This window comes from Gorilla gorilla, chromosome 1, assembly GCF_029281585.2.
Source record: "Gorilla gorilla gorilla isolate KB3781 chromosome 1, NHGRI_mGorGor1-v2.1_pri, whole genome shotgun sequence".
Lineage (NCBI taxonomy): Eukaryota > Metazoa > Chordata > Mammalia > Primates > Hominidae > Gorilla > Gorilla gorilla.
In genome coordinates this window covers 73,113,269-73,133,250 of record NC_073224.2, presented here as the reverse complement: position 1 = coordinate 73,133,250, position 19,982 = coordinate 73,113,269, and the positions used below count along the sequence as shown (strand labels likewise).

Sequence of the window (19,982 nt, the reverse complement as noted above, 5' to 3'; positions counted from 1 at the left end):
CAAGTCCCCATCTCTAAGTAATATTTAAGAATAATACCTATTGCTTAGCTTATCTTCACCCATAGGACCCTGAATTGCCTGGAAGTGTTTTAAAGTGGGAATCTAGTCAGGTGAAGATCGAAAGCAAACAGAAGTCGCTGTGAGTAGGTAAGTACAAGAAATAGATTTGAGGTGAAAGAAAGAGAATTTTGGAGGCTGGGAATGAATGACTGCAGCTGCTAGGCTACTTTGCACTTTCTAGTCTAGGTCTTTGGGCAGTGATACTACATATAGGTATTCAGCTGCCATCCAGAGGGCTATGGAATCACTCAAAGGCTTCAGTAGTGCTCTGACATCATTCATGACTCTCTTCTCTATCATCTTATATCTATATAGTCTTATAAAAACCCTGCCAAACTGTTCTTGTTAAGAGTACAGTACTTGGTGGTAGAAGCAGAAAACCTTTCCTCTTAATTAACCATACATTCATAATTGTTAAAGTCAGAGAAAAATAAATTATTCAACACTGACATTTTATTTTCTGAAGTTTTATCATTTTTACAAAACAAAACAAAATGAAACAAAAAGCAGGTATCAAAAACAGCAAAGAGTTTATAGAATTTCTGCACCAGTTTGCACATAAGTCAGTGATTACAAAACTGGCGTCCAATGTAAATACTAAGCACAAGCTCACTTCCCTCTTGGTCAGGTGGTTTGTTTTAGAGCTACTCGATATTTATAACTTTTTATAAGCACCGGTCATTTTTTGAGAACTGATTTGGTTTGTCCAACAAAGTAAACAATTTTTTGCTGTGTGGCAGTTTCTTTTTTTAGAAAACACTGAGCTAAAACACATAATGTGTATTTGTTTGGATCTGAACCAAATCTTTTAAGATCCCAACTACCCTGAAGAACACTGAAGACATTTATGGGGCATATTAAATGGTATCTTAAATACTAGTTGTATACCTCATAATGTCTAAGGCAGCTATTATATTTCTAAAGAAAGTAGCATTTCATTCGGAGGCTGCCCAGAGTTTAAATTACACCATAGTTTTTCTTTCTTTCTGCAAATCATTCTTTCTGATTTGCAGTTTTTTCCAAACAGAGCCATATTATTGGAACAAAAGTTTGATGTTCATGCCCAACAAGCTCTGATATTTTATGGATACATTTGTATAAAGCAAGACTTCTTGCTCTGAACCCTGGGTGACCACAAATAAATTGAGAGGCCATGATTATTGGATGCTGAGAGGAAGTAGCATACTTAAACCCACAGTACAGATAATCAGGAGGCAAGCAAAAACAAAGCTATAACTTGGTAGTGGTATTCACCCACCACTTATTCCAAAAACATATTTTGCTTATTAAATAAGGGAAATATGGTCCAGTTTTGCAATGTTAATAGCTGCCAGTCTCTCATATTTTTTATAAATATCATTTCCTGACTAGCAATGAGCTAGGAAACTGGCCTCAAATTCTGACCAAATCTCTCAGTATTAGTTAAAAATAATACAAAACAAAACAGAACAAAAAACCAGCCAACAGGGGTTAAAAGTTGCACAAACTTGAATGTAAATTATACTATATACAGATTGGTATAAACATCACTGAAATGGTTTTGAAAGGATGAAACACTTCTATTTTAACACAATTTCTTCTATATTAACCCAATTTTCATTAAAGGACAACTGATATGTAATTTTTTTCTTTACAGATATGAAAAAGCAAGAAGGCAAAGCTGAGAGAAACAGATGCTACCCACAGGGCAGCAGTGGCATTTGGTTGTTTTGGTCTTTGTACCAGCAATTCCCACTCCCGAGGCAGATAATCCACTTCCTGCCAGACTACACAGTTTTTCTTGCAGTCAAGACACGAACAATGGACCCTACTCCTCCAGCAGCAAGTGCCTAAAAACAAACCAAGATGTAAATGTTGACAGAATAATAAAAGGTCAATTCTCATATTTGGTAAAACATTTTTCTTAAAGAAGGAATGGGCACTGCTATAGACCCTGAATTTATTAGTTAACAAATAATAAATTCTTGAGCACCAATTACACACCAGGTACTGTTCTTGGCACTGGGGTTACAGTAATAAACAAAACCTTGAAAGTCCCTGCCCTCATGAAGTTACATTCTAGTGAGATACTAGTTTACATTCTAGTACATTAATTCTAAATAATGTTTTAAAAAATCTGCAGCATAGGCCGGGCGCGGTGGCTCACGCCTGTAATCCCAGCACTTGGGGAGGCCGAGGCGGGTGGATCACGAGGTCAGGAGATCAAGACCATCCTGGCTAACATGGTGAAACCCCGTCTCTACTAAAAATATAAAAAATTAGCTGGGCGCGGTGGCGGGTGCCTGTAGTCCCAGCTACTCGGGAGGCTGAGGCAGGACAATGGTGTGAACCCGGGAGGCAGAGCTTGCAGTGAGCCGAGATTGCACCACTGCACTCCAGCCTGGGCAACAGAGCAAGACTCCGTCTCAAAAAAAAAACAAAAAACAAAAAAAATCTGCAGCAGTGTTCCTGCTCAAAACAGATGGACATTCTGCATTTCTCATTCTCACCACACAGTCAGAAGAAAATTCAAACTGGGATCAACCATCCCAACTTCCACTTCGATTAGTCAGCCTTTGTCAGATTTTTTTCTCCCAAAGAAAGAAGGTATTGTTTAATAGCTAAGAACTTAGAAACTTTAACTCTGACTCTAATTTGAAAAATAGAGAGTAATGATCAAGTACTAGGAATCTGAGCTCTGGTTTCTTTCTGTTCAAAAAATATTTATGGAATACCTTTGTATACTGAGTATGTGCTAGATGCTGGGGATACAAAAGTGAACAAATACAGCATTTTCTGGTCTAGCATGAGGAGACAGACATATAAACAGGTAATTTTAATCTAATGTATGAAATGAGAGTTGTGCTGCAGGTGCTATTAAAGCACCAGGGAGAGGCTTATACCCAGATCAACAGTATAGAGGAATGTTTCAGCTAAGGCTTCATGGAGGAAATGACACATTAAAAGAATGAGTAGGTGACAGGCTAACACCAGAAAATCATGAGCAAATGTATGGAGGTGTGAAACGATATGGTGCATTCAGGAAAAACGCTGGCATTGCTATAGCCTGAGGGGAAGAATGACATGGAAGATGAAGCTAGACTTGGGAACTTTGACTTTATCCTGCAGGTGACTGACAAGGGCAATTTTGATTTTAAAGATATCATTTTGATGGCTGGGTGGAGAACAGATTTGAAGGAGGCAAAACTGTTAACTGGGAAACCAGTCAGGAAGTTATGGCAACAGACTGGGAGAGATGCTGTGAACAGCTGCATTAGATACGCTTGAACAGATAGATTTCAGAAATACTTTGAAGATTGGTAAAAACTGGTGACTGACATTTGGAAGAAATGAAGACTTCACACATGCCTCAGTTTCCTCAGCGACAAAAGAGGAATAATAGCAAGCATTTCCCTCCATTTTTATGAGGATTAAATGAGTTAATATTTATAAAGTCCTTTGAAGAATATGTGGAATATAATAAGTAATCAATGTTCACTGCAATCTTGAGGCTATGCTAGAACTACGCTGCTTGGGTTTTAAAGCTGGCTCTTCATCTGTAAATTGAGGATGATAAAGATATTTATATACTTCACAGGGTTGTTGTAAAGGTTAAATAAAACATTAATAGTATGGTGCCTGGCAACAGAAAGTGTTCCATGAATAGGGTGCCATATAAATTACTACCCAAATTGGTGCATTTTAGAGTAAAAGGGGGAACTATTGTTTTACTATGTACTTTTTTCTTATGTTTGTGTTTTCACTCAGATACACTTCAAACACTCAATATTTTTATGACTGGCTCTATTTACATGTTATCCAGTTTTTTACCCAAAGCTCAAAATCACTTATACTCTTTTGACAGATGATGTACCAGCATCTACTTACATTGCAAAATATACACATGAAAATAGAAAAACATGATTTAAGAATTCTTGATCCTCCAAACCCCTAATTCTCTAAAAAAGTTGTAAAATATCTAACACAAAATTTGCCATTTTAACCATCTTTAAGTGTAAAATCCATTGGCATTAATTATATTCACAATGTACTGTAGCCATCACCACTATCTGTTTCCAAAACTTTTTTACCACTCCAAGCAGGAACTCTGTACCTATTAAGCACTAACTCCCTATTCCTTGCTTTCCCTACTTCCTAGTAACCTCTAAGGACTTTCTGTCCCTTTGTGTTTGCCTATCCTAGATTATTTCATATAAGTAAAATTATAAAATATTAGTTCTTTTGTGTTTGGCTCATTTCACTTGGTATGTTTTCAAGGTTTATTAATGTTATAGCATGTGTCAGAATGTCATTCCTTTTAATGGTTGAATCATATTCCATTGTATGTATGTACCACAATTTAGCTGTTCATCTGTTAATGATCCTTGTGTTGTTTTCACCTTTTGGTCACTGTGAAAGAATTCTTGATTTGTATTGCTTATTTTCTTTTACAAAGTTTTGATTTAATTCAGAGTTCAAGATTATGTTTAATTACTAATAATCATTGTTGAATAAACGCAAGTGTTGGAATCAGAATCTCTTAAGACCAAGGCTAGTAAACATAAATATGAACTATCCTTTTCATGCATTTTATTTGTAATAACAAAAATGTACAACAAATCAAAATGGTTATTTAGGTGAGAGAGGTTGTCATTGTCATTCCCTATTGTAAAAGAACCAGTCATATAGATTTATAATTCATAACTTACCTTTTCATGCCATTGTAGTAACATAGCACTGCTATTGTCAGACGGGCTCTCAAATCCTTTATAAATATACTTCATTAGGAGATCCACACCATTCTTGTCCAGAGATTGAACTGCCTTTTCTATATCATTAGCTTTAAAAGAGATGAGCACCTTCAAGACAATGCTGCCTGCCCGGTCCTGGTGGGTCAATAAATAACAGAACATTTAGACATATCTGTATGAGGAGGGTTTAGAATTTCAGAAAGTCTACACTATGAAGGTGACATTTGAGTAAGGACCTGAAGGACGTGAAAGAAGGCTTGGGATAACTGAGGAAAGTGTTTCAGACAGAGGAAAGAACAGTGCTATTAGTGTGTGTTCAGTGTGTTCCAGGAACAGAAAAAAACCCAATGTGGTTGGAGTGGATTGGCGGGAGAAAAGCACGTGAGTAAGTCAGAGGTTATGGGAGAACAGATCGTGTAAGGCCTACAGGCATTGTAAGGAGTTTGGCTTTTACTGAGAGAAATGAGAAGACATTGGAAGGTTTTAAGAGCAGTGCCATAATCTGACTCACATTTTAACAGGATTGCTTTGGCATCTATGTTACAGAAAATAAGCTGTGGGAGTAGGGGATAAGGTAGAAGCAGGGAGAGCAATTAGGAGGCAATTGCAATAATACAGGCTGGATGTGGTAAGCATAGTAGCAGTGGAGGTAGTAAACTAGACAGACTATTAACATAATTGAAGGCAGAGCTGAGAGGATTTGCTAACAGATCAATGTGATAATTTAACAATTTATTAAAACAACATTTAAATTTATGTCTTGATCTTAAAAAAAAAATCCCAACAAAACGGCCGGGTGTGGTGGCTCACAGCTGTAATCCCAGCACTTTGGGAGGCCAAGATGGGCAGATCACCTGAGGTCAGGAGTTCGAGACCAGCCTGGCCAAAATGGTAAAACCCCGTCTCTACTAAAAATACAGAAATTATCCAGGCATGGTGGTGTGTGCCTGTGATCCCAGCTACTCGGGAGGCTGAAGCAGGAGGATTGCTTAAACCCGGGAGGCGGAGGGTGCAGTGAGTTGAGATTGCACCATTGCACTCCAACCTGGGTGATAGAGTGAGACTCCGTCTCAAAAAAAAAAAAAAAAAAAAAAAAAAAATTCCCAACAAAACAAGGAGGCAGATTTGCAGTTCCACCTTGAATTATCCTTCAGAAGTAATTTTTTCTTAAAAACTTTTTTATTTAAAAATTTTAAACCAAGCTGTCTTAAAAGAAAATTGACTGTAATTTATATGAATTGACTGTAGATATGAAATATAGTGATGTTCATTAATAATGATCTTTTTTCTTTGGCAAAAGCCTGCTTCAAAAGCAGTTATTTTCTTACCCATCCGGCCAAGCAAAGGAAACACTTAACTGACCTTTTCAACAATTCGTGTCTCCTTCCATTCAACACAAAGTGATACCTCCAGCATTCCTACTGGTCAGGATTTCACAGAATGTTTCTACCACCTACTGTTATCTTTGGTTTAAAGACTGCAATTACCAGATTTAGAAAAATATCTTTGCATCCAGGGTAAAAATGAAATTTCAATGACAATCTTTACAACTTGTAAAAACCAAAGAAATTTTCCCCAATAAAAAATTACGTTACCTAGATAATTATTATGCATTTACCTAAGTTATTACTTACTACTATTCAATTGAGATTCTTGAAGCTCCTAGGATGTATGAATAGCTATGGACAACGGGGTTGATGCTATGGGCATCATTTTAAATAAATACGTAAATAGGTTAAGAATTAGTAAAAGACTGCAGAGAATGTAAGTTGCACAACTGTTCTGAAGGGCAATTTGGCAATACTGCATACCAAAAGCCTTAAAAAAAAAAGTGCATTCTTTGATCCAGTAATTCACTGCTAGCAATTTACTCAAAGAGAACAATTAAAAATTTACCAAAAAAATATTGATTTCAGTGGTTTACAATAGGAAAAAAAAAGTCAGTCTAAATATATAACAAAAGATTAGTTATGTATACACTGCAGCTTATCCATATACAAGTGTTAAAAATGCTATAAACTTATTGCGAAGGAAAGCTCATGTACATTGCATATAGCTGAAAAAGCACGTTATAAAATTTCATTCTTAAAAAAACAAAAGGGAACTCTGTAACAATACAGCAAGACCCCAAAGTAGTAACTGTTACCTCTGGGTGCTGGGACCACAAACCACTATCTTTTTAACCCTCTCATATGTCTGAGCTTTCTATAATAAGTATTTAGTATTTGTATGGTTTTAAAAAATCTTTAAAAAGCAATTACAATCTGTTTATTTTTGTAAAGGTTTAACTTATTTTTCAAACCTTTGCTCAAATTCAGCCTGAGTGGTCTCCTCTAAAAACACACACAAATGATTTCACTATCGTTTGAACGTACTGTATCTTACCATGCAGCATTATCATAACTACATTATAGGGCTATTTTTTCACGTGAAATTTTTACCTATCAAACTACATTATAAACTCTTCTATGTCAAAGATAGCAAACAGTTAAAATATTGATTTTTTTTTTGCAATTGCAGAGGATTTTACTAAGAATAAGATATCAGCAGAGATCACTGTGTTGTAGTCTGTGACTCACCTTCACTGCCTGACTCTTGGTGTTGATAGGGGGGTTCTTCAGAGCTGCCTGTAGGGCAGCTGTCATGTTTCCTGTGATGGAAGTTAAGGGTGTAGCAGCAAAGGATGGCCCCCAGGAAAGCATTATAACCATTGGTTCTTATGACTTGATTTACATATAAAAAGAAAATTACTTTGGTCACTACGTTCAATACTGGAAATTCAATGTGTTGGTTTCCAGGATGTTAATCAAAGGCAAAATATCAAAAGCAAAATAGAACATCAGACTTTTTTTTTAATAAAGCAAAGACTGTTTCACCCTTGGTTCTAACTATCAAATGAACACCTTGATAGTCTTTCATTTCCCAGTGAGATACATATGCAAACATTACCTAGAGTGGTGTTAAAGAAATCCTAAAATATATATCAGAATTATTAGTCCCCCAAATGAAATAACCTATTATCAACCAAAATATGTCTTTTCCTGTGATTCTAATTGAAAAAATAAAGACCAAACTTTTACTAGAACCATATTCTGTATTATCTGAAATGCTGGTAGAACATGCTGGCAGATTAGCAATCTAAATGATACACATTAGCAGTCTCTCAATATTGATGAAAAGAGGCATCACAGAAGATGTAATAATTCATATGTCCCTTAGGTGGCAGCTTAATTTTTTGCTTTAGATATTTTCTCTCATATTTCACAAAGGTTATTCAAACTGTGTTAGACCATACCTATTAAATTCAGGCTCTCTTTGAAAGCACTAGTGAGTTAGCAAGCATGAGAAACAGAAGGCCAATCAGACTGTCAGAATGTACAGACATTCCCCTAAAAGGAAAACCAGAGTTCACTTGTTCCTCCATCTCTAGTACCCCACCACTAGGGCTGTCTTTCCTGGCTGTATGTAACGGTAAGAAGAGACAGTATCTTTATATTTTAAGATGAACTGATCAAAAAGCAGATCCACTGATATGGATACAGCAGTACCATTTAAGAGTCACCACAAATTACCTAAAATACACTGGGATTTCATAAAACACCATCTATCCATCACAAATAATGTTTTTAGGAAGCATGTTCACCATTTATTTTCTAAAGAAAAAGTTCTTACACAAAATCTCTGGTTGACAAGCTGTTATCTTCAAGGCTGCAGGGATTTCTAGAGAAGCACGCCTTATGTAGATTAGCTCATTTTTTATGTCTCCAAGCACTTAAGTATTTAAATAATGCAAAAGAGCAACAGCTAATTAATTGTGAAAGTTGTGGCAAAGGACTATCTATATATTGATAAATGTCTAATGCTCTATTTAGGTGCCTTTAAAAAAGGATATTGTTGCCATTAAATATTTTCACTCTCATATTTCCCCAATATAACAGGACATTGTTGAGAGTCTTCCTTATGAATACACCCAAGAATAATTAGAAATGCATACAAATTCAGTGTCTGAGATTTTCTAAAACTACAGCTTCGGTTTTTTTGCAACATTTACATTTTTCTAAAAAAGACGTAATGCAAATGCGAAGCCAAAGTTATGAATATTCAAATATGCAAAAACAGAAACCGGGAACTGACAGCCATATTTTAACTAAAATGGAAACAATTTTAGGATTACAAAAATGATTCTGCTTTATACGAATGACTCATCTTCTATCTTATTCATTGGGGTTTATTTTAAATATTTCCAAGGATTCTCCACACGCATTCCCCATCGTTTTTTCTATTGTCCTTTTCTTAGCAGGTAAAAGGCTCCAAGCTTCCTTCTAGGAGTTTTGTATTTTTTGTATTCATTCCCCTCCCCCGGTTAACAAATTCTGTACAATGTATATTTTGCCAAATCCCCTTCTTCTTCTTTTTTTTTTTTTTTTTAAAAAAAAAAGGCCAATGGGCTGAAAGCACAGGGACCCTCAATTTTCGAACCGTCCCATCTCCCCCCGCCCCCCGGTAAGAAATAAACTACCTTAACGCTACCAATAACAAAAACACAACAAAAAACAAAACCACTAAGGAAAGATGCAGGTTCCCCACAATCAGAAATTTCTGGAGCTAATGTGACCCTAGGAAATAAGAGTTCTAGGAAGAAAAACTAAGGCGCTCGGCACCAGCCTTCCCCACCAGCCGGGGCCGCCTTCCCCAGCGCCGCGAGGGCGCGGCCGGCGGGACCAGTTCCCGAGGCAGGCAGGCACTCGGGTGCAACCTGAGGAATCTGGGGGCGTGGAAGGCGCGCGGGGGAGGGCAGGCTTCCAAGAGTGGGACCCTCGCGTCTCCTGCCGACTGGGTAGGAAACGGGGGCTTCCCCCCTGCCCTCTCAGAGCGGGCGATCCCAAAGAGACAGGTTAAGCCGCAGGTTGAGAGGGCAGCTCCGCTCCGGTGCCCCGCGGATCCTGCAGGCTCCCGGGTCCCAGGAGAAGGGCGGGCTGGGCTGGGCTGGGGTGGGGAGGGCGGTGAATGCAAGGATATTGCCGCAGGCAGGAGTCCACCTCGCCCTCGTCGGGCCCGGCCTGGCCGTCGCCCCCATCTTCTTCGTCCACGAACTTGTTCTCGTCATATTCATCCACGTCCACCTTCCGGAACCGGGCCGACGACACTGTGTTCTTCGACATCCCAATCCCGACCAGCGGCAAAAGCCTCTTCTTGGCGCTGCTTCTACCTCAGCAAGCCCAGCCCAGCAACCCACTACCCGGCGCCTGATTCACTTCCCTCTTCCGCTCTGGGGCGTCGCCGACTGCCGCGGCTCGGACCGTTCTGGGCCTGCGCGCTAGCCCCGTTTCTTCCTCCTCAGGTTCGCGCTCCCTTGGCGCCTCCCACGCTGCCCCCGCTCTTCCACGGAGAGCGCGCGCGAGGGAGGGAGCGCGCAGGACACAGCGCGCAGGCGCGGGCTCTCCGCAGGCAAGGGGCGGGGCTGGGCGAAGGAGGCGGGGGCGAGAGGGAGGGCCAAAAGCTGGACCGCGGGCAGAGGTAAGAAGCGATTGGTCGTCCGATTGCGTCACGTGATTCTCGGTGGGGGGGTTCCCATAGAAACGCTTTTCTGCGGTCCAGTCTAGGGGGTCTGAGATTGGCGGGGATGGGCAGCAGCGGCAGGTGGCCTTGGCTTTTGCTGCAGCCGTCAACGACCTACCATCGGGGTCCTGCGTAAGGTCCGGCTGGCTAGGACTTGGCTGTGGGTGGGATGGACTGGCTGCCGGACCGAGTGCCCTGCAGTTGGTAGGAGTATGAGGCAGAGTGATGCACACCCGGGCGCCCAGCATCGTTCTAATTGCCGAAGACATTGCCTCAGACTGTGCGCTGCTAGAGGCTGCGTTCCTGAGCAGGAAGCCCGTTTCCTGGGGTTGGAACTACCCTTCTTGGCCAGCGGGAAGTCCCCAAGGACGGAGTCGAAAGGTCAAATCTTATCTGTCAGTGCTGTGTGACAGCATCGCAACGGGATCTGCAGAACCTGAACTCGGTATCAAATCTATTGGGAGGGAGGGGAACGTGTCCGGGCAGGCGCTGGGGTCGGGTGGCAAAACTGGGGTGAATTTGTAGAATTTGGGAAAGGGTCATTGACATCTTAAAATAGGTGGTCGTTTGGAGCAAGAATGCTCGAAAGGGGTGAGGGTAGGTTAGGCTCTCTAGTGCTGGGGGAAAACAAAATGTGGAAGGATTGGTGGAAACCAGACCTTTAAGATTTATATTATGATTTGAGATTTATATGATTCCATCTAGGCCAGATGTAAAAAAATATTTGACATCCCCATTTCTGGAATGTAGGAGATAAAGGCACTAAGACGAAGGAAATGGTAGTTGTGCTGTGTGTATTACACTGAAGAACAAATATTTGCAGGATAAAATTAATATGGACATTTGGCTGGACACTGCTCGGTATGGGTCCAGTTTAGTTGGACCTCAAGCAGAAGACTGGCTGTTGCCCTGTTGTGTACCACAATCTTTGGTTTCCAGTGCTGTGTTGAAAAGAGCACTGGGCTTAGAATCAGAAAACTCAGGCTTAAGTCTTGACTCTTCCACTCATAATGTTTGAACGAGACATGTCACTTAAAATTCTGTCTCAGATTCCTCATCACTGAAATGGAGCTAATAATGTGCACTTTACAAGATTGTTCTTAGGATTATATATCACGAAAGTGTTTCCAAGCTCTAAAATTCTACATAAATGTAAAATGCATGTTACTTGTACCATTGGTTTTGGGACTAGTCTTATAAATTTCTTAATGATATATGGTGTTTTATCTCCTTCCTAGAAGAGATGGAAAGATTCTGAAGGGCAGAAACAGTTTTTCTTTTGTATCTTCCTTCCATATGACAAAAAGCTAAGCATGCAGAAGGGACTCGATACATGCTTGATGAATGAATGAAATGTGAAAGACCGTACAGTTTGAGACTCATACTGAGAATAATAAATCAGAAGAGGGAGAGAGATCTCAAAATTAAATATTTGTTGGATATATATATGTAAATACATATGTCCAGTCTTCTTTAAGTTCAAAAAAATACATATATACATGTGTGTATATTTATCTATGCAGTATATTATATATAAATAGAGAGTGGGAGAGAGACCTCAAGAATGGGATACATCCCTTTTTCTTGGGAAGAAGCAATGTGGCGTTTTTCTGTTCCCAATTAAACCACTCTTCTATAAGTATATCATTTAGGTGATAGAAGTAACATTGCTTTAAATTAACATTCAAGTTATGAACACACACACTGGTAAAAATTCTCTTAGGAATGCCTTAAGACAGCAAAGGAAACATTTTTACCTGTTGGCAATATTTATTTTAAAAAGCCATATACCAAAGTATAAAATCATTACTATGGTGAATGGCGTTATATAACTTAGAATAAAGATTTTACAATTTTTTTTCAGTTTCAGTCTTTGCTAACTTTAGTAGATGCTAATCAGTATACTTTAGCTGTTAAAGGTGATTGTACTTTTTCTTCTTTTAAATCAAGGTTTTTCTTTGAAGAGAAAATCGAACATTAGAGGTACTATTGACAGCAAATGGAAACAGGGATTCAAGAGCTAATACATCTCTTCTCTTACATTTCTATTCTTTTGTATTGCCTTATTTAGGAAATTTTTTATTTCCTTATTTAAGAACTGTGAAAGAATCCCGGAGTAGAAATCAGCTTAAGGGAATAGTGAAAGAAATTTAAATAATCGATTGCTCAAGGGTATAATTATTTTGATTGCTCAGAATTTTGCTCTATATGTTTAATGTGTTAAATGTAATTAATTGCCAGCCAAATAATGCTTATTGCATTTAAGATGTGAAAAATGTCCTTTTCTAATGCAGTATTTTTTATTGTCTCACAATGATCTAAGTGCCTAGTACATAATAGGTACTCAACGTGTTTCTAGTCAATGATTTAATGATCTGACAAGTTAATTTTGGACGAACATTCAGAAATTGAGTATTTTTTAGTGGGCACATAAATTACTTCTCTACCTTATTAGGTAGTTAAATCTTTATAAAGCTTTAGAGAAATTTTTGTGTGTATGTGGAGAAATCTGTCTTTAATTATCTTTTAATTAGAAAACTCATTATTTCACTTCCTTGCAAATTCTAAATTTTTAATGTTAATCATGATACTTAATTCATCTTAGGTAATATTATTTTCCTTATTTTAATTTTTCAAATGAGTGCTTACCCTGATATAAAAGATTTATAAGGTTTTAAGACATTTTACTTGTTGTGCAAATAACCTGGTTTGGTTCAATACTGAAGCAGGACCGAATCTGAATTTTCTCAAGGTTAATGCTGTATATGTAGTTCCTTATTTTCTGTGATGATGCAAACAGCCAAGGATCTTTTCAGTTAGAAGGGACTTTAGTAAGGCTATAATAGGTCTTTCTTTTCAGACATTTTAAACCAAGGATTCTAACATGTGCTTCTCTTCTCCAAACTTGCCACTAAATACTTAAACAACAAAGACATTGAATCCTGGCTGGGCGTGGTGGCTCATGCCTGTAATCCCAGCACTTTGGGAAGCCAAGACGGGCAGATCACTTGAGGTGAGGAGTTCAAGACCAGCCTAGCCAACATGGGGAAACCCTGTCTCTACTAAAAATACAAAAAATTAGCTGGGGGTGGTGGTGCACACCTGTAGTCCCAGTTACTTGGGAGGGTGAGGTGGGAGAATTGCTTGAACCTAGGAGGCGGAGATGGCAGTGAGCTGAGATCGTGCCATTGCACTCCAGCCTGGGCGACAGAGCAAGACACTTCATCTCAAAAAAAAAAAAAAGAAAAGAAAAAAGACGTTGAATCCTGCAACGTGACATTATTTATTTTTATTATTTGAAATAGAAGTGCAAAATCAATGTTAATCAAATATGTAAAACGTATTATAAATATAAATAAGTGAATTTCGGTTCTGGTAAGGATGCTTTAATACCAGGGTTCTCTGGCAACATAATTACTGAAATATAAAAAGATTTTTAGCATGTTGTCCATAGACTATCTTATGATTTAATGCTCCTATGAATATCTACATCACCTGGTTCTGTGTTAAACTTTAAAACATGAACCTTCAGAATTTCATTTTTTCTTTGTTTCAAGTTTTTCCTTTACATAATTTTATGATTACACATTAAAGTGGAATAGATAGGGTGAACTCTCTACTGAAACTTATCAACTAAAAACCTGTAAGCCAAAAAAAAAAAAAAATCAGGGAAAAAAATCTCTAAATACGTTGAATTTATTTGGGAATTAGAAAAGAGGATTATAACCTGAGATGCACAGCTATGGCAAGCTACATATACATCAAAGAAGGGAGGATAAAGGGAAATGTTTTTCTTTTTTTCTTTTTTTTTTTGAGACGGAGTCTCACTCTGTCGCCAGGCTAGAGTGCAGTGGCACAATCTCAGCTCACTGCAACCTCCGACTCCCTGGTTCAAGCATTCTCCTGCGTCAGCCTCCGAAGTAGCTGGGATTACAGGCGCACACCACCATGCCCAGCTAATTTTTATATTTTTAGTAGAGACAGGGTTTCACCATGTTGGCCAGGATGGTCTTGATCTCCTGACCTTGTCCGCCCGCCTTGGGCTCCCGAAGTGCTGGGATTACAGGTGTGAGCCACTGTGCCTGGCCAAAGGGAAACTTTTATTTGGCAAAAGGAGAAGTTCACATAAACTGCTTGGAAACAGACATTGGTTTTGGATACTCAAAGTCAGAGTTGGCACCATTTTAGAGGAAGAGATGCTGTTACTGGGCAGGTATTGTTTTGAGAGCATTTTATCTGAATTGCTGCAGTCCTACAGAATTTCTTATTTTAGAAAGTCCTTGAGACAGGACTTCCAAAAATGTCTTTTATCTCGTCCATGCAATCATGAACCCTACTCCTTTGTGCTCTCCTGGCTCTAGTTTGTGTTTGACAAACAGTGATTTCATCCTGGTATCTGCAACTTTCATAAACCTTTATTTATATATTAGTACTTCAAAGATTAAAAAAAAATTGTAAATCTCTTGCCTCAGGAAAAAGATTTAGTGCCAAAGAATAAGTCTTATTTTTAGAATATTGTGAATGAGACTTGTTTCATTTGATTTTTTTAATGGCTTATGATGATATAAAATGAAAGTTATGGACTTTAAAACATATTTATCCTGTATTCTTTCTTAGCACTGGTGTATTTTATTAATGCTAACAGTCGTTTTAAGGTTGCATCTCTTATCACACTGTATAATATTTGAGGTAATGATAATTTACATCTTCTTTTCTAATATTTCTGTCACCTATTTTATCTTGTGTTTGCTAGAATTGTGAAGAGTGTTGAAAAATTGAGTGCTGGGCTCCTCTGCTTTGTTCCTATTTCAATTTCGTTGGTATTTCACCAGTTGACATTATATTGACTTTCGCTTTATGACTTTTAGAAATGACTGCTAAAATTATCAAATGCCTTTTATGGGGATCTAATGATAAAAATCATATAGTTTCTATCTTTGAATTTATGAGTGTAGTGAATATATGTATTTTTCTACACTGAAACATTCCCACATTTCTAGAATAAACTCTATTTGGTTGTGAAATATTACCATTTTAATTACTTTTTGGATTTGATTAGTTTATATTTTGTTTATATGGCTTCAGAATTTTTTTAAAAAAATTGCCACAAGATCTCACTCTGTTGCCCGGGCTGGAGGGCAGTAGTATGATCTTGGCTTACTGCAGCCTCGACCTCCCAGACTCAAGCCATCCTCCCACCTCAGCCTACCAAGTAGCTGAGACCACAGGAGCACGCCACTACCCCTAGCTAATTTTTGTATTTTTTGTAGAGATGGGATTTTGCTCTGTTGCCCAGGCTGGTCTTGAACTCCTGAGCACAAGCAATCTGCCAGCCTCGGCCTCTCACAGTGCTAGGATTATAGGTGTGAGGCACTGTGTGCTGCCTTTACAAATTTTGTTTTGTAGATACAGTGTCTCCCTATGTTGCCCAGGCTGGTCTTCAACTCCTGGCCTCAAGCGATTCTCCCGCCTTGGTCTCCCACATGATGAGATTACAGGCATGAGCCACCCCACCATACCTGGCCATAATTTCAGTTTTTAAGTAAGATTGGTCCATAGTTTTATTTATTTGTGCTATCTTTATCCAGTTTTGATATTAGTGTTAGCCTAACTTTGTAGATGAATTTAGATTTCCACCTTTTTTTCTATGCTCTGCAATAGTTTAAATGATGAAAAATTATCATGCTATTTGGTTTTTGAAAGTTACAGAGTGTGCTGCAAAACCACCTGGGCTTGCTGATACTTTTAGAGGTAGATCTTTGATTATTCTTTTCTTCTATGATTATTGATTTGTTTGATTGTCTTTCTCTTCTTGAATCAATTTTAGAATTTATGGTTTTTAGAAAATCATGCATCTCATCTACATTGCCAATTTATTGGCAAGAAGTTGCACAAAATATTTTCTTATAATTATTTTAGTATCTTCCATGACCATGGACGTTTTTCTTTTCTCATTACCACTATTAACTCTTTAAGCAAAACATTGAAATCAACTTTTTCTTCCCCAACCTGATTATCACAAATTCTAGTAGCATATCTTAACTTCTTAAAGAAAATAAGAAGTCAACTATCTAAGACTCATAGGTTTGATAAAATTTGAAAGATCCTGCAATCCTTATAATTTCCTACTGTTTATCCTTATCCTGTTCATATTTTATTAATAATAGCAACCACTTAATACGTTTATTGTGTGTCAGACACTTGGTAAATAAACCCTTTACTTGCATTATTTAATCCCCAGAGTAGCTCTATAGCCTAGAAATTAGTGTTCCCATTTTATGAATGAGTAAACTAAAGCTCAGAGAGATTATGTAATTTGGCCAATGATATTCAATCAGCAAGTGGCAGAATGATGTGGGAACCGAGTCTGTCAGATTCTGGGGTTTGTGCATTTAATCACCACTCTCTACTTTCGGTATCTTTTTCATTATTCCAAATTATAATACTTACTTTTTTCTAAAAATTAGTATATAACCAAGTATCAAAGGCCTAAATAAACCCATATAACAGCTTGAAATGAGCTGTAAATTGTGAACCTAAAAAAACCTTGTTATTGTAATGATTTTTTAAAGGATATTCGTTTTTTAGATATTTCTGTGAACTTTCCTTACCTTATCTCTGTGTTTTGAGACTAGACATAGAGCCTGATTTCTAATATTTAGTCTAACAGAAAAGATGTCACTTTTTTTGTATTTAGAGAGACCAGTAGGTGTCAACTAGTAATTCAATTTTTAAAAAAGATTATGATAAAATAGACATAATAAAGTCACTATCTTAATCATTTTGAAGTGTACAATTAAGTAGTACTAAGCACATTGTTGTACAACTATTACCAACATCCATCTCCAGACCTCTTTTTATCTTACAAAATTAACTCTGTACCCATTAAACAATAACTCCCTGTTCCCTGCTCCCCAGCCCCTGGCAACCACCATTTTCTACTTACCACATGTAAGTGGAATCATGTGGTGTTTGCCTATTTTTGACTGGTTTATTTAACTTGGCATAATGTCCTCAAGGTTCATCCATGTTGTGGCACGTGAATGGATTTCCTTCCTTTTTAAAGCCGAATAATATTCCATTGTATGTATATACCACATTGTGGGTATCTCTTCATCTGTCAATGGACATTTGGTTTGGTTCTACCTTTTGGCTATTGTGAATAATACTGCTATAAACATGGGTGTAGAAATATCTCTTTGAGGTCCTGTTTTATTTTTATTTATTTATTTATTTTGAGACGGGGTCTCACTCTGTTGCCAGACTGGAGTGCAGTGGTGCAATCTCGGCTCACTGCAACCTCTGCTTCCTGAGTTCAAGTGATTCTCCTGCCTCAGCCTCCCAAGTAGCTGGGACTACAGGTGCATGCCACCATGCCTGGCTAACTTTTTGTATTTTTAGTAGAGAAGGGGTTTCACCATGTTAGCCAGGATGGTCTTGATCTCCTGACCTCGTGATCCGCCCACCTCGGCCTCGCAAAGTGCTGGGATTACAGGCGTGAGCCACCGCGCCTGGCCCGAGGTCCTGTTTTATAAAAAAAATTACTTTACTTTTTTAAATAGATTCAGGGTCTTGTTATGTTGCCCAGGCTGGTCTTTAACTCCTGGGCTAAAACGATCCTCCCACCTCAGCCTCCCAAAGTGCTAGGATTACAGGCATGAACCACCGTGCTTGGCCAAGACCTTGATTTTATACCCAGAAGTGGAATTGCCTGATGATATATTAATTCTCTTTAATTTTTTGAGGGACGATTTGCACTTAATTTTAACTAAACAATGCAATAAAACGATGTTCCATTGCCTTGGGTCCCAGATTTAGTACATCCCTGAAAGTCAGGGACAGCTAAGATAATCTTGGGATTTATGTTTGGCACGAGGTCCTGGGCGACAGGGGAGTCGGGGAGGGCCAAAGTTCTGGGATCTAGAACCTACTAAAGTTTTCCACCCTAGCCCACCCTGCCTACCTGGCTTCCATAGTTTAGAGGATGCCCATTGGTACTGTGGTTTGAGCCGAATGACAGAAAAGCTACAGGACAGGTCCTAAATAAATATGGATTCTTTCGGACTTTGTAGTGAATCTGCATTGTTATTATTTAGAGAAGCATTAAGGCATAATGATTAAGAACATGGATTCTGGAGCTTGACTTCTTTTGTTTAACGCTCAGCTCAGCCTTTTTTTACTACTTGGGCAGTTACTTAAATTATCTGTGCCACAATTTCCTTATATGTAAAGTAGTTATTATAATAATATCTACCTCATAGGATTATTGGGAGGATTAAATGAATTAATACATGTAAGTGCTTAGAAAAATACTTGACATATAGCTCTCACTCAATGTTAGTAATAATGATAATATTATTTTTTAGAAACAGGGTCTTGCTATGTTGCCCAGGCTGGAGTGTAGTGGTGTGATCATAGCTCGCTGCAGCCTCTACCTCCTGGGCTGAAGCAGTCCTTCTGCCTTAGCCTACCAAAGTACTGAGATTACAGGCAGTAGCCACCACGCCTGGCCGAATAATATTATTTTAAATTAGCATAGGTTATGATGTGGCTTTCCTTTTAAATTTTATTTTATTTTATTTTTTTAATTTTTAAATTTATTTATGTGGCTTTCCTTAAAAACCAATACGAAGAGTAAGATTCCATTCTGTGAGTTAAACTTTTTGGATTGCTTATACTATGAATAAAAAAGATGTAACGGCAGTTTAAAGAAATAGGATTTGCGGTCCGATCAGCAGGATTAGATTATAGCTTGATGAATTCTAATCTATTTAGTATTATATAAATTGGATTGTAGCTTGATGAAACATAGAAAACGGATTTCTAGTTACATAGAAAATCGATGCTATGACAGGAGCTGGTCATAGAGGTTTGTGTTGTCTCTTGTTGCCTAGACCCTCCCAAACATTGTCCAGGAATGAGATGCCTTTGTGCATACCCCATCCACCACTTCATTCTAAGCAGATGTCAGTCACCACTACTAAAGCAGAATCTGATAGCACTAAACATTTGAGTCACATAATGGACTCCTCTAATCCATAAGGCAACCTTATGATAATTTGGCTTGCCATGTAGCTTATCTACATGGAGAGGCTATGTAACCTGGATGACTTGAATATATGCTTGCATATCCAGTTATAAGTGTTACTAGAAATCAGTACATTAGTTTTTTGTCTTTACATGTCAATCTCAAGAGCTTTGTTAATCCAAACCTGCTTCCGATGAGTAAATCCATTCTCCCTGTACTTACTAAGTAGGTAGTTGAGCATATAAAGCTAAGACCCCCAAATCCTGGACCTTGGTAGATTCACCAAGATAATGTGTCCCTCTCTTCAGTCTCATTGTTTTCTTGGGATATATCCCAATGCCTTTTCCAGATCATCATATTACTAGCTACCTTAATTTACTTCTATTTTCTTTATTTCCATTAGTTCTATATGTGTGGTGGCAGAGATATTCTTCCATATCACCATTGCCAGTTGGCTGAAGAGGGGTGGAGCAACCCAATTTCTCTCTCAATCCCCGGCCAGCCTGATATGACCAAGAATCACTGCGTAGTGAGCAAGGAAAGCTAATCACTGCACTGCAGGATCTCACTTTGTGGAACTATTGCTTTGCTATATGCCTTCTTAT

At 38.2% G+C, this 19,982-nt stretch overlaps 2 protein-coding genes across 5 annotated transcripts in view; one reads left to right on the top strand and one right to left on the bottom strand.

Annotated features, from left to right (window-relative positions):
• Positions 1-491: 491 nt before the first annotated feature.
• Positions 492-10,114, bottom strand: ARPC5 (actin related protein 2/3 complex subunit 5). The gene is made up of 4 exons (XM_063710187.1): positions 9,810-10,114; positions 7,370-7,442; positions 4,749-4,925; positions 492-1,889 (listed from the first exon to the last, which is right to left on the bottom strand). The coding sequence occupies exons 1-4, from the start codon at positions 9,950-9,952 to the stop codon at positions 1,827-1,829; spliced, it is 456 nt and encodes a 151-aa protein (XP_063566257.1). The 5' UTR covers positions 9,953-10,114; the 3' UTR covers positions 492-1,826.
• A 179-nt stretch (positions 10,115-10,293) lies between these two features.
• Positions 10,294-19,982, top strand: part of RGL1 (ral guanine nucleotide dissociation stimulator like 1) — a 292,061-nt gene continuing 282,372 nt past the window's right edge. The window contains exon 1 of one of the 4 annotated variants that reach the window (XM_004028034.5): positions 10,294-10,794. The gene's annotated coding sequence lies outside the window, so the exon portion shown is untranslated. The remainder of the gene's footprint in view (positions 10,795-19,982) is intronic. The other 3 variants (XM_004028033.5, XM_055367315.2, XM_055367334.2) reach the window with 3 other exon arrangements.

Coding starts and splice junctions, on each gene's coding strand:
- ARPC5 (XM_063710187.1), bottom strand. CDS start 9,952: ATGTCGAAGAACACAGTGTCGTCGGCCCGGTTCCGGAAGGTGGACGTG. Junction 7,443..9,809: donor GTGGACTCCTGCCTGCGGCA/ATATCCTTGCAT, acceptor AACTTCCATCAC/AGGAAACATGACAGCTGCCC. Junction 1,890..4,748: donor TACTACAATGGCATGAAAAG/GTAAGTTATGAA, acceptor GTTTGTTTTTAG/GCACTTGCTGCTGGAGGAGT.